This window comes from Eucalyptus grandis, chromosome 1 (assembly GCF_016545825.1).
Source record: "Eucalyptus grandis isolate ANBG69807.140 chromosome 1, ASM1654582v1, whole genome shotgun sequence".
NCBI classification, from domain to species: domain Eukaryota; kingdom Viridiplantae; phylum Streptophyta; class Magnoliopsida; order Myrtales; family Myrtaceae; genus Eucalyptus; species Eucalyptus grandis.
Genome location: NC_052612.1, coordinates 4,956,421 through 4,970,905, shown reverse-complemented (window position 1 = coordinate 4,970,905; position 14,485 = coordinate 4,956,421). Strand labels below are relative to the sequence as shown.

The 14,485-nt window shown below is 35.2% G+C and overlaps 1 protein-coding gene and 1 pseudogene across 1 annotated transcript; both read left to right on the top strand.

Moving 5' to 3' along the window:
- The first annotated feature begins 416 nt into the window (after nt 1-416).
- Nucleotides 417-4,368, top strand: LOC104431220 (4-hydroxy-tetrahydrodipicolinate reductase 1, chloroplastic-like). The gene is given in 11 exon segments (XM_039310576.1): nt 417-436; nt 710-858; nt 860-921; nt 1,159-1,221; nt 1,224-1,279; nt 1,364-1,438; nt 2,709-2,810; nt 3,321-3,430; nt 3,522-3,609; nt 3,977-3,996; nt 3,998-4,368. Coding segments are annotated over 11 exon segments (789 nt in total). The 5' UTR covers nt 417-418; the 3' UTR covers nt 4,044-4,368.
- A 7,553-nt stretch (nt 4,369-11,921) lies between these two features.
- On the top strand, nt 11,922-14,154 carry LOC104451908 (annotated as a pseudogene).
- The last annotated feature ends 331 nt before the right edge of the window (nt 14,155-14,485 follow it).

The following is a 14,485-nucleotide window of genomic DNA, read 5'->3' as shown; positions in this document are numbered from 1 at the left end:
AAATTGAAATTTAGAGATGTTGGCATCTATGGCAGTTCATTTTCTTTTTTAGGTGCACATTGAAGAAAAATGATGTGAAGAGAAACACAAACTATAACAGTCTAGGTCTCGTCTTATTTATACAAAAAAAAAAAGAAAAAGAAAAAGGTGAAGGCTGGTTTTGAACTATAAAGGAGGGAAAAATAAGAGTTTCCTCAATTTAGTAATTCTATTCAGCTCTCGATTTCTTCCATCTTTCGCCACCGCCCCCGATGGCGTCCGCACGAGTCGCACTCCCGCCAGGAACAGCACGTGCAGAGCAGACGCGACTCCACTCGCTTCCCTCTCGCCGAGAGAACGTACGGGGCGCAGCCGCGCCGTGACCATGTCGGCGTCGCCCGCCCCTCGGGCCCACCTCCAAGCCCGTGCTTCGAAGAAAATGGACATACCCATCATGGTAACGGCGCTTCCGCTCGCGTGGTGTTCGATGACGGTGTGGGGGCGAATGTGGTGGGGAGTCGTCTTGTTTGGAGTGCGCGAAAAATGCTTTCTTTTGCCTGTTTCTGCTTGGTGGGTACTGCATTTGGGCACTGAGAAGTTGCGATTGCTTATTTTTAGGATGGGAATTTATGTGGGTTTGGGTAATGTGTGCTTTCTTCTTAAGTTACTGAAAGTTCTCAATACAATTTTTGGTCTTGTCCCCGCCATTGCTTGTTTGCTGTGGCTGCAGGTGAACAGTTGTTTGGGCAAAATGGGGAAGGCTGTTATAAAAGCAGCGGATTCTGCGGGGCTCGATCTTATCCCCATGTCGTTTGGCTGTGCTGAAGAGGCTGGAAAAACCGTAGAGGTGTGTGGGAAAGAGATTACGGTGCACGGACCTCAGTCTTTGTGAACACCCGAATATGATCGTGGTCGACTACACTGTGCCTGATGCAGTGAACAGTAAGGGATACATCTTAAGAGATAGTGTTGATAGAAATGCATTTGCTGAAAGAGAGGTCTGGTTTTTTATAGTTCCATTAAAATAGGGGTGGGAGGATTGTCTGATTATATAGAACTTCGGTAATTTGTGAAATCTGCAAACCTTAATAGGATACTGCATGAGCCAATATGTCACTGGTCGCTTGATAAGTTCAATTGAATTCTTGTTACTGAGCATATCTTTCTATCGTCATGAAGGTAATGCTGAGCTGTATTGCGATGTTGGAGTTCCATTTGTCATGGGAACTACTGGAGGGGATAGGGAACAGTCAAGGATTCAAATGTATATGCAGTAATTTCCCTGCAAGTGGGGAAACAGGTGACAGAACCCAGGATCCTTGTTCAGTTTTAGCCATCTCTGCACTTTCTTATTTTGTCCTAATTATTCTCTAGTTTTTGGTAGGTTGTGGCATTTCTTGCAGCGATGGAAATTATGGCAGAGCAGTTTCCAGGAGCCTTTTCTGGGTATTTTTTAAAGGTGTTCAGTCCTTACTCTTCTGCATCTGCTTTCCCCTCTTCTCCTCACTTTCATTCTCTATCTTGTATGGTTCATCCTTTTGATTGGGTCTCGATTAATGATTTTATGGATGTTTAAGTGCACATGTAGCTGATGTTAAAATTAGAATTCCCACCAATGTTTGATTAGATACTTTTGAGAGAGCTATTGGTTGTAAGATCAACTGTGCATGAAGAAAGAAAAAAAGGGTAGTAAGAATGGAAGTTCTGTGAGTTTTGTCCTACAATATGTCAATTAGGTACTGTTGATCTCTTTGTTTTCTGCATCATATCAACACAAAGATGAAATGTAAACACAATGATACAAACAAGACACTACCTAAATCACAGAGCAGAAAAAAGACGGTGGCCAAGTGAGGTTATAGGTGACTCATTGTTTGTGTGCTAAGCCAATGTGGGACTCACGGCAGATTAGGTGCTGTGAATCTTACTGATATAGGTCTGATTCTATCCCGTAAGCTTATCTTTATTTAGTTCCTATCCTCAGTTAGATTTGTTGTGTTTTACCTGTTATCATTTAACTCGTAATGTTTCATTTGCTTGGTTATCAAGTTGAATGATGGTTGAGTACTGTGCCAGTTGTTGTGAAGTGACCCTTTTACCAGAATGGGGAATGAGATAGGAGTTCGGGTCCTCATACACTGAACCACTATCTTCACTGAAGTACGAGGGAACAAATAAGAGGGAGAAAAAAGATTTTTTGTTAGGTGAGAAATAGGCTTTTTATGTTGCTATCTTGGGAAGCACGAGAGCTGGAATCTGTGGCAATTTAAGTCCCTCTGGGTTTTCCGTGGTTATCCTTTTGTTACACTCTTATATTTTTGAGCGATTCGGGGCATCTTCTGTCCTTAAAATGCCATAGTGTGGTTTCACCCCCTTCCTACTTCTCCTCACTTTTTCTTTGCCAGTTTGAACAGGTGCATTGTTGATGTCTATTTTGGTGCACTGAGTTGTAGTGGAAGACCAGGTATTATGCTGCTTTCTTAACAATATTTTGAGAATTGGTATTTGTTGTTGCTGGGGTCTGGTCTGGTGATTTGCATTGATTGATAAACATTTACTCATGTGCAATGAATTTGGGTTAATTTATAATATTGCAACACTCTACTGTTTTACTCTTGACCTAATGATGCCAAATTTATATTGTAGACATGGTTTAGTAAGTTATTGCTGTTTTCAGTTCACATTTGGATGTGCTGATGGTGGCACTGGTGAATCTGTTTAAAGTACAGGTGATGGAGTCCCATCAATCAAGCAAATTGGACACATCTGGAACAGCTAAGGCAGTAATTTCTTGCTTTAAGAAGTTGGGAGTGTCTTTTGACATGGATCAGGTGGGTTGTGAAATTATGTTTTTGACTTTTGACTCGATTTATTTGGAAATTCTTGTTGATTCTTCTTTTGTTTATCCTAAAAAAGGCACATTGAGGAACATGTACGTATTTGTTGCTAGTCCAGATCATTTATCTGTGTTTATATGAATTGAATTGTTAGCAAGCATGCTGTAGATTAGTTATTGGCCAAACACATGATTTTTGTTTTTTAGTTTGTTCCTTTAATCTTGATGAAGCTTTGTTTTTATGCACTTCCGGCAAGAGCTAAGAGGTCTTTAGGTTTAGTTCTTATTCCATTGGCCTACTTGCCTATGGGGCAAAACCTTCGTTTTATACTTGCATGTTGAATATCTTCTAGATTATGCATGAGTGAATGGCACAGTAGACGATAAACTGTAACAATAATCTTTGTCATTGTTGGTTCTATAATTAAGATTACTATTATTATAAGTATTTCCACATTGAAAATATCTCACACTTATCTGTGCTCTTTCTTTGGAATACCATCAGATCCAGATGATCTGTGATCCTAAACAACAAATGGAGATGGTGGGAGTTCCAGAAGAGTATTTGTCTGGTCATGCTTTCCATTTGTATCATCTGTCATTGCCCGATGAAACGTAATTATGTTTTTATTTTTTGATATGTCCACCTTATTTCATATGATTTTCTAGAGATGAGTATCACAAAATATTTATCTACTTTTTACAGAGTTTCTTTCGAGTTTCAGCACAATGTTTGTGGTAGATCAATATATGCCGAGGGTACAGTTGGTGCTGTCTTGTTTTTAGTAAAGAAGGTGATAATTCTTCCAACTGAACCCACTTTAGTTTGGAATTGAGTTTTTTCCTGGATGTACAAGTGCACACTGATCCAAACTTGCCCGTAATGATATTCAAGAGTTATTTTCCTTGCCAAAAGTAAAACGAAGGCATTACAAAATGGCAAGCTTTGAAGTGACACCAGCTCACCCCTATATACTTGTATAATCAGATTGACACAATGTGTAAATGTGATGTACAATGTCTTAGTTCTGAATGAGGAAATGTGTTCTTTGTATCTAATCGAAGTTAACTGTTTGGAGTTGCAGATAGTTATTGTCCCTATGGATCCCATAGCCAATGTACTCGCTGATTTTGGTTTGTCAATGTGTTGTCTTTTTGCAGATCCAGCAGAAGGCAGACCAGTATACACAATATGATTGATGTATTGCGTGAGGTTAGCATGCGTTAATTCTAGTTTCATGCTGAGGTTTCTTGTGTGGCGTTTATCTTTCAGGTCAGCTGTATTGTCTTAGTTCTGTGTTGTGGTCTTGAATAATCTTTACCATTGTTATAATAATTATTATTAGTAATTGTTTGGCAGATGTCGTATCTCCATCCAACTCAGGACTCTGGTTTTAGAATTCTTTATACTTATCGTTGCTTTATATGGCAATGGAGTAGAGAAAATTGCAAGACTTGTTTTGAAGATGGATCATTAAGCTTGAGCAGCTGCAGCTTCTCTTTGAGATGTTAGGATTTTGATCATTTGCAATGCAAAGCACGTCTTAAAATCAGATAATGCAAAGTAGAGTAGAATAGTTTTGTAATTTTCCATTGACTCTCTCATACTCAGCATCGTCAGCAACTACTGTACTGTTCCGAGCCCCCAGGCTAGGAAGCCATATGGAATTGTCCTGCTTTTCTCATTAATGAAGTTTGATGTTCAAACTTGAAAGGCCCCCAATGGTTCAAAATGAAGTTCTCCATGGAAAATGCATTCCCACTTTCACTAAGAGAGATGATCATGTGTGGATGTCAAAGACCTATGAACTTGAAAAGTGTTTGATTCTCAATGAATAAGATGAGAGGGAAAACAAGAACGTGGTAAATTACAAATTAGATTGTCTAAGCAAATAAATAAATAAATAAAAAGGTCGATAAATCTCATCATAAATTTGAAATTTATTGTATGTGAACTCCTGAGATCTGTCTCATTCATATTGCTAGTGCTGCTGCTGCCACAATGCAAATTGGACAATAATCTTCACCTTGAGCCATTTTGCAATGCAGCGGTAGCAAAAGCAATGGCTGCAATCCAACTTTCCGGGTTGATCAGGATAGGCATCTTGCAATGATGTTAGCAAAAATGAGAGTATAATGAGTGGTCGATATATTCCATTTAGCCTAGATTTGTCTTAAAAGTTATGTACTGACCAAATTTTTTTGCCATTCTTCTTTTACCTCGATGTTCTTACATAATGAAGTGATTCTTACAAGTTAGATACAATATGTTTTGGGCCTTGAATTTCATTGATTAGGCGTGCTTGCGAGCACTTTTCTAGTTTTATGCCCTTTTTGGCGTTATATTAGGCTTTTATTTATTTTTCTAAATGCTTTACTGGTTAATGTAACTTTTTGGGTTTTCCAATGTCACTTAGGGTTAACAGGGTACTTATTTGATCTATTCTATTTATGAGGTAGCTTTTTGTCATATTTCACGTAATAAAATAGAAAAGTGATTTCTCTTTGTTAGTGTGCAAGTGAGCGGTGTTGTCTTAGTGCGTGTTGGCAGATCGATGAATTTGTGTTTACCTATAGTTAACTGTATCACTTAGGATCCCCAAAAAGGTGCTTTGTAGCGATCAAAAAAATAATTTCGATGTTATTAATGTAATTTGTGTGTTTGTGTGTTTAAGTGAGAGAGAGTATCTACTGCCCATATAACTAATACATCTTTGCCCAATCTAATCACCATATATATCCCCATTTCATTATCAAGATCTCCTACATATTCTAATTTTCATTTTGCTTATATAAATTAAATCTCCCACCACATATAAAAGGTTTTAATCACGTTCATATCTGAAATATCTTGATGGATGGTGTTGTAATTTCAGAAATCGGTTGGCTTTTATTCTAGTTAAGATCATATTGTCATTAATTATCAACGAAGTTTATATCTTCTCATTGTCAAAACAAACATGGGAGCATTTCACTACTTAGGTTTCATAATTTTCTTCAATACCAATTTATTTGTTATTTTAGTTAACTATTCCTGGCGCTAATATTATGTCACTATTGTTGGTGCATGCTATCATGTTGCCTTCTATTTAGTTCCTTAAAGTTAGACACAAAGAGATTACATATTCAACAATGTTAAATATATCAAATTTAGTTGAAACTCAATCAATCTCCGCAAAAACCATTACATGAACCACTTCCAAGAAGATATGTGCCTTATTCATAATTTTATTGCTTTCCTTTTACAAAGTGGACAAAGGTTCCTCCTCATGAGCCATTTCTCAATGCAGCCATAGTGAAAGCGATGCCCACAGTCCAACTGTCCAAGCTTATCTTCAACAATGAAGTCATCCTGCAAATAGTCCAGCAAAATAAAAGGTACGATTTAGTAACATATATGCATACTCATAGTTTAAATTTAGCTAAGACAATTACTTATGGACAACAATATTGTTCCTCAATTCTATCTTAATATTTTCTTGAGTAAATGAAGTGGTTCTTACTAGACAAATACAGCAGGATTTGGCTTCGACATTGTATTCTTCCGAAGTAGAGGTTTGGGGTTGATATTGCTGCGACTTGAGATGTGTAGAGATGGCTTCCTCACTCAATCCTGTGGAAGCATCTCCACCCTATTTGTTGAGGTGGACCAATTCTTAATCAGAAGCATATGAAGAAAACCTAAGTATTTCATAGTCACCTCTCCTTAAGTAAATTATTTCTCAAGTATCTAAAATATTGCTTGCTTGAGGGCTACCGAAGTCAAAAATAGATGTCCCTCTACATCAATTTAACATCAATGCACGTTAGGATTAGCTTTTAGTTGTTTGAATGCAAAATACACAATAATACACATAAATGTAGTGAAGGGGCTTGAGCATATATATACCCACGAAAATGAATTACAACAATTTCACTAATTGAGACATTTCGACGTTAGTATGAGAGATAAAACTCGAAAGTCACGTCCACAACAAAATTCAAGATTTAGGGTAACAAATATTATTACTTGAAAACTTCTATGTCCACTACAAAACTCATGACGCCACTGCAAATGTTTGAAGTCATACACAAGCAGCAATCTCTGTTTAGTTGAACTTTTTATAGTTCATAGTACTATAAAAGAGATTATGTATATACCGATGCTCTGTTTGTTTTGCAGAAAGTTATAATTTAGGAAACATTTTCTTCAAAACGATTGCATGTATTGTTTATAAAGATAAATGAATGAAAAATATTTTCATCTCATGAAAATATCTAGACTATCATTTAGGTGGAAATTTAAAATACATGCAAGCCTGTACAAATCTCCGAGGAGACAAAATACGAGGTAATGACAATTATGACATTACTAGGTTGTGGTTATTCATTGCCAAACAAAATAAAAATAAAAGTCCATCAACACTACATGAGACATTCATTTTTCTACATGACACGGAGTTTCATATATTTAAAAAATATTTAAAAAGGTATACTTAGTTACATATTATCTTGATATGGCATGTAAATTAAAAGTTCATATCTAATATAGAAATGAGAATCACAAGTTTAATACAATGCGATTGTCTTTTGGCATCAAGAGCATGATATATGTGGAAATGCATCACATAATTGGTAGTAAAAATCGGTCTCAATTTAAAACTCTCAATCTCAAATACTCTTTTCAAGGAATTATATTGATGAAATTTCCAATGGGATTATCATACTTAATTTAGGAACCAAATTAAGAATTATGCGAAAATTTGTTGAGTTTTCAAATCTAGTACTATAAATAAGATGTCGCCGTTCCTAAAATGAAACATGAATACACAAAGATATAATAATATTACGTTTTTGGAACATACCTCGTGCGTTCTCAATTGGATGGCAGCCCACGGTGATGGAGATGATATCTCGGGATGAGGTCTAGCTCGCCTCACCCCTCTACTCGCCCATCCCGGCAATCTAGATGTCGCAGAAGTAAATTGACTGTTTATATATAATCTTTCCGGGCCATGTAGCCCCGCTGAGTTCTCATTGGTCTGGTCAATTGTGTTGTTATTGTCATTTTCCATTGAAGAGGCCTGTAAATGTAAAATTCTTTTGTCAGAGAATTATAATAAAAATATTTGCATATATATGTGTGTGGGTATACGCTGTTCATTATGCCAGAATAGCTCTAAAAATATGAACCTAATATGTTTTCTTGACAAAATATTAACATATTATGTACTAAATCATGAGAAAAAAGGATGAGATTACCTCAGGGAAAAATATAAAATATTTTCTAGCAAATGAACGGATTTCATATTATTTCTTTATGCTTACATTAATGATGTTATCGATATGAAAGCATACATTTGTTGTCAAATGGTGAATCAATCCACTAAGTGCGTAGAATTCCTTCTTTTGGAAAATTTTACATAGACAAAAAATGATAAACTATGTATGATTGACCGTGTAATGACCATCTAGCATTTGTATTAAAACTATATATGAACATAAATCAATTTACTAGAGGGGCGGTGTATGTATTCTATCCAAATTAGTAGTATATACATCGAAAAAGTCTGTTTCTGTCGAGGGAGGAATTCCTACTTGAAGTATTGGAGGGGCTAAGTCGGAATGCAATTGCCCTCGGAGTAGACATAAAACAAGAAAAATATTTCAAATGATATAAATTTTCTTTCAATGCCTTAGTTGATTTATCATAGGAGAATGAGTAAGACAAGAAATTGACTTGCACATAGTGAGATTGAAATAAAAAATTTTGGAAACGGGATTTAATTTTTTTTTTCAAACCAACTTAATTATCATATTTATAATAGCCTGCAAAAAAATTATTGTAGTTGACATTATATCGTAATAAAGCGATAATTTTCTAATTGGTCACTAAGGACAATTTTGATAAGACTCATAGACAATAAAACCATTAAGGTTTTGATGAAATTGCAGAATAAATATTAGGGACAAGTTTGTTAAAAGTTTTAAAACTAGTCATGAAAGTGCAATTAAATCTTGAAAGTTGTAAAAAGTGCAATAAAATCTTAAAATTTGTCAAATTGGTTTAAACAAGTCATTTTATTAATTTCGTCCACTTTAACTAATGGAAAATGCTTACATGCCTTATTTTATTACTTTCTTAAGACACGTGGCAATGACGTGGCACCTACTAAGTGCCATGTCAGAAAAAAACATTAAAAAATTATAAATACATACAAAATTAGATTAAAAATAAAAAGCAAAAAATTAATTAAAAAAAAACACAAATTCACCCATGGCTTGGCCAAGCCCTTGCCAGTGGCTGCTGCTAAAATCATCGGGAAGGGCCAGTGAAGGTCACCCTCACCAGCCCCAAGCAATGCCTTGGTGGCTCCTGACAAGGGCCTACTAGCCCAAATCTAGGGGAGGGCGTGACCCTCACCCCAGATCCGAGCAAGAGTCATTTGGCCTCGCCAAGGTTGCCCACCGAAAACAAAATTGCTAGAATGAACCTTAATAATAATCAAACGAAATTGGTAGAATGACCTTTACAAGCATAGAAACACAGATAGCGCTAACCATTTATTAAGGCTTTTAAACAAATTCAATACCATATGGAATGGAAAAAAAAAAGATGAAAAAGAGAAATATGTACTTGATTTGGGAAGCACGAGCCAAAAGTAAACCTTGATGGAAATTAGCCTGCAAGAAATGACCATTCACGAAAAAAATGATAAATACATATAAAAAATTATTTATTTAGATAAAAAGGTGAGCAAATAATCGTAGATTCCCTAGAGAACGAACTACGGTCACCGATTGATCATTGAATTGATCATGTGAAAAAAAAATTTAGAATTTGAATCTACATGTATGACTGTCTCGACAATCAAATATAATGAATGGGTTTATAACATCCAAATAATTTGGTTGCTAGTAAAATATCCTACACCCTCCAAGATACGACAATCTATTAGATTGTGTTGTTAGTCTTCAGAATGCAATTATTTACCTTGAAATTGATACTTTTCATACAATCTCTCTATCATTATAAGCAAAATTTGTAAAATGCGACAAGAAAGACTTTGACACAAAAAAAGAGAAAGCATATAGACATCGATACCCTAATGAAAATATAGATTAAAAAATAATAAAAAAATCACTTGAAGAAATATGCTTCATCTATCAAAAACATCAGAGATCTAAACAATGGATGTAGTATACATACTTTTCAAATTCTTTTTCACATTTGAAATAAAGAAGAAAAAAAAACCATAGTGCACGAGTTGAAAAACTACCTATATCATACCATATGCTAAGAAGAAAGAAGGATATGAAAGGGAAAAAAAGATCAGGGAAGCACATGAAAAATAACCTGGAAGATCTAGACCGATGTGAGAGTTCAAGAGAATTTTGATGTAATTTGCATAGACTAAGACAAAAAGATGAGATGATACCAAAATGAAGACAAACTTTAAGAAGACAAGTTGGTAGTGCAGAACTTATCTCTATTTATATTATCCTTCCTCATGCCTGATTGAGTAAATTCCAACTTACCATATTGGAGAGCTTTCTCAATTTGACATCTCTTTTTAGTTGCTGAGAAATCCTAATTCAAATTGTCATCTTACATTTGTATTTGTATTTCATTCTTGAAATAGTCTCTTTTTATTGAATTAATTCTTTTCTTGGTCTACTATTCTCCCTCTCCCACAATATTTAGAATGGTTTGATCTTGGTTAATCTTAATTTTTTCATAGATTCTCAAAGTAATCCACCAAAAGAGAGCGAGACCTTTTAATATCATTCATTGTAAACGGTAACAATTTTCTTATCCGATGTAGATGGTATTAAGGTCCGGAATCTACTATGAGATTTGCAAGTTAAATATGTACTTGTTATCATATTGGTAAGTGATATATCTAAGTTCGTTAATTTGATTTCTTAAAATGGTCAACTGATGAATCTTTTAACTTAGGTACTAACTGACCGTACATACCGTTAGAATTACTTAATTTTCATCTACTTATTTATATATTTTTCTCGTTGGCAACCGTTAACAGTTATTTTATATTTTCTCAATTTGAATTTGTCCGTTATTTTTAAGTATATGAAGCCAATATTGTTACATCAGCGACATAAGATGTCATTTTTTAGTGATCATTCCAAATTTCAACTTAGACACAAAAAGATGCAATTCAATAATTGACAAGATATAGCTTACTAATTAACAATGCAACCCTACCTCATTTAGCCAAAGAATAGGAAAAAGTTCTGGAAATAAAATGGTTGGCTATGGTTCATATTGAGATAATTATTTATCCTCATGAATTTTTGGTGGAAGGAAATCTCACAATAATAAAATTGTTGAAGAAAAGAAAAGTATATGGATGCAAGAAATTATACACATCGGCCTTTTAGTGGGAAACACAAGATATTTTACCATATACTCTCTTTTGCCGATTTTAGATAGGTCTATTTTGGGACAACTTGCTCACACATGCACTGACACACATATCCAACAATAAACCTCATAACATATCTTTGTGCTTTCATTTTTCTTCATCAAGGCTAATTGGGTCAGTTCAGGTTTGCTGTATTCTATTCATTTCCCTAATTAGCATAAACTTATATGATTATACATTAATTATTTGACTAATTTTGTGGCAGCACAATCTAATCATTATCTATTTTTAGGGCACTTGAATTTTCTTTTTGTTGCCATTTATTTAATTCTATTTGCATTTGAGTTCTTTCCTTAATGCCTTTTTCCTTCTCGTTGTTTTTAAAACTCATTCCTCTAGTATTTTTCTTTTTTTTCACATTCCAAAGAGAAAAACAACAATATATTGATTACGTAGACATTCTCATGTATAGATTCATTTTTTTTTTTTTTTTTTTGGCAAAATCCTTTGATTAGTGATTGACTTTGGAAGCTATGCTCCTCATCTCTACCTCTCTTTGTACGCGTTTGTTTCTCTATTATAAATAATTTAAATCATAAGTTACTGAAACATCTCAATAAAATTTTCGATATTTTCCTGGCCTTTTTTTTTTTTTTTTTTTTTTGGCTTAGTCGATAAATGCATTGCGATGTTTTAAATTTTATTGCTGTTGCTGCAGGTGAACAGTTGTTCAAGCAAAAATGGGGAAGGCTGTTATAAATGCAGCAGATTCTGCAGGACTCGATCTTATCCCAATGTCGTTTAGCTGTGCCAAAGAGGCTGGAAAGACCATAGAGGTGTGTGGCCAAGAGATTAAGGTGCACGCATCTTCAGATAGAGAAAGCGTTGCGGTGTTGGTCTTTTGTGAACACTCGAATATGCCTGATGCAGTGAACAGTAACACATCTTTAGAGAAAGTATTGATAGAAATTCATTTGCCAAAAGAGAGGTCTTGTTTTTAAAAGTTCCATTAAATATGGGTGGGAGAATCATCTTATTGTTTGGAAATCCAGTAATTTTTTGAAGTCTGCAAACCTTAACAGGATACTACACAAGGCAATATGTCACTGTTTGCTTGATAAGTTCAATTAAGTTCTTTCTATTATGAAGGTAATGCTGAACTGTATTGCAATGTTGGCGTTCCATTTGTAATGGGAACTAATAGAGGATATAGGGATTGGCTTTACTAAACAGTCGAAGATTCAAATTTATATGCAGTAATTTCCCAACAAATGGGGAAACAGCTGACAAAACCCACGATCCATGTTCAGTTTTAGCCGTCTCTGCACTTTCTTATTTTGTCCTAATTATTCTCTAGTTTTTGGTAGGTTGTGGCATTTCTTGCAGCGATGGAGATTATGGCAGAGCAATTTCCAGGAGCCTTCTCTGGGTATCCTCTAAAGGTGTTCAGTCCTCATTCTTCTGCATCTGCTTTCCCCTCTGCTCCTCACTTTGCTCTCTGTCTTGTATGGTTCATCCTTTTGACTGGGTCTTGATTAATGATTTTATGGATGTTTAAGTGCACATGTAGCTGATCCACTGTTGGATTAGATACTTTCAAGAGAACCATTGGTTGTAAGATCAACTACGCATGAAAGAAATAAAATAAGATACTAAGAATGGAAGTTCTGTGAGTTTTGTCCTACAATTTGTCAATTAGGTACTGTTGATCTCTTTATTTTCTGCATTATATCAACACAAAGATAAAATGGAAACACAATGATACAAACAAGACACAACCTAAATCACAAAGCAGAAAAAAGACGGTGGTGAGTGCAGTTATAGGTGACTCATCGTTGGTGTCCTAAGCCGATGTGGGACTCAAGGCAGTTTAGGTGCTGTTAATCTTAGTGATATAGGTCTGATTCTATCCTTTAAGCTTATCTTTATATAGTTTCTATCCTCAGTTAGATTTTTGTATTTTACCTGTTATCATTTAACTTGTCATGTTCATTTGCTTGGTTATCAAGTTGAATGATGGTCGAGTGCTCTGCCAATTGTTGTGAAGCGAATCTTTAACCAGAATGGGGAATGAGATAGGAGTTCGGGTGCTTATACACTGAACCACTATCTTTGCTGAAGTTCAAGGGAACAAATAAGAGGGAGAAAAAAGATTTTTTGTTCGGTGAGAAATAAGCTTTTTATATTGCTATCTCAGGAAGCATGAGAGCTGGAACCTGTGGCAATTTGAGCCCCTCTGGGTTTTCTGTAGTTACCCTTTTGTTAAACTCTTATATTTTTTATTGGGGGACATCTTCCGTCCTTAAAATGCCATAGTGTGGTTTCACCCCCTTCCTACTTCTCCTCACTTTTTCTTTGCCAGTTTGAACAAGTGCATCGTTGATGTCTATTCTGGTGCACTGTGTTGTAGTGGAACACCGTGTGTTATGCTGCTTTCTTTAGAATAGCTTGAGAATCGGGATTCGTTGTTGCTGTGGTTTGGTCTGGGGGTTTGCATTGATTGATGGACATTTACTCGTGTGCAATGAATTTGGGTTAATTTATAATATTATAACACTCTACTGTTTTACTCTTGACCTAATGATGCCAAATTTATATTGTAGACATGGTATGGTAAGTAATTGTTGTTTTCAGTTCACATTTGGATGTGCTGATGGAGGCAGTGCTGAATTTTTTAAAGTATGGGTGATGGAATCCCATCAATCAAGCAAATTGGACAATCTGGAACAGTTCATGTGGTAATTTCTTGCTTCAAGATGTTGGGAGTGTCTTTTGACATGGATTAGGTGTGTTGTGAAATTATGTTTGTGACTTTGACTCGATTTATTGGGAAATTCTTGTTGATTCTTTTTTATTTATCCTGAAAAAGGCACATTGAGGAACATATACATATTTGTTGCGAGTCCAGATCATTTCTGTGTTTATATGAATTGAATTGTTAGTAAGCAAGCTGTAGATTAGTTCTTGGCCAAACACATGATTTTTGTTTTTTAGTTTGTTCCTTTAATCTTGATGAAGCTTTGTTTTTATGTAATTCTGGCAAGAGCTAAAAGGTCTTTGGGTTCAATTCTTATACCATTGGCCTACTTGCCTATGGGGGAAAACCTTCGTTCTGCACTCACATCTTGTATATCTTCTAAATTATGTATGAGTGAATGGCCCAGTAGACAATAAATTGTAAAAATAATCTTTGTAAATGCCGGTTCTATTATTAAGATTATTATTAGTATTTCTACAATAAAAAAAATCACACATTTATCTATGCTTTTGCTTTGGAATAGCATCTGATCCGGATGATCCGTGA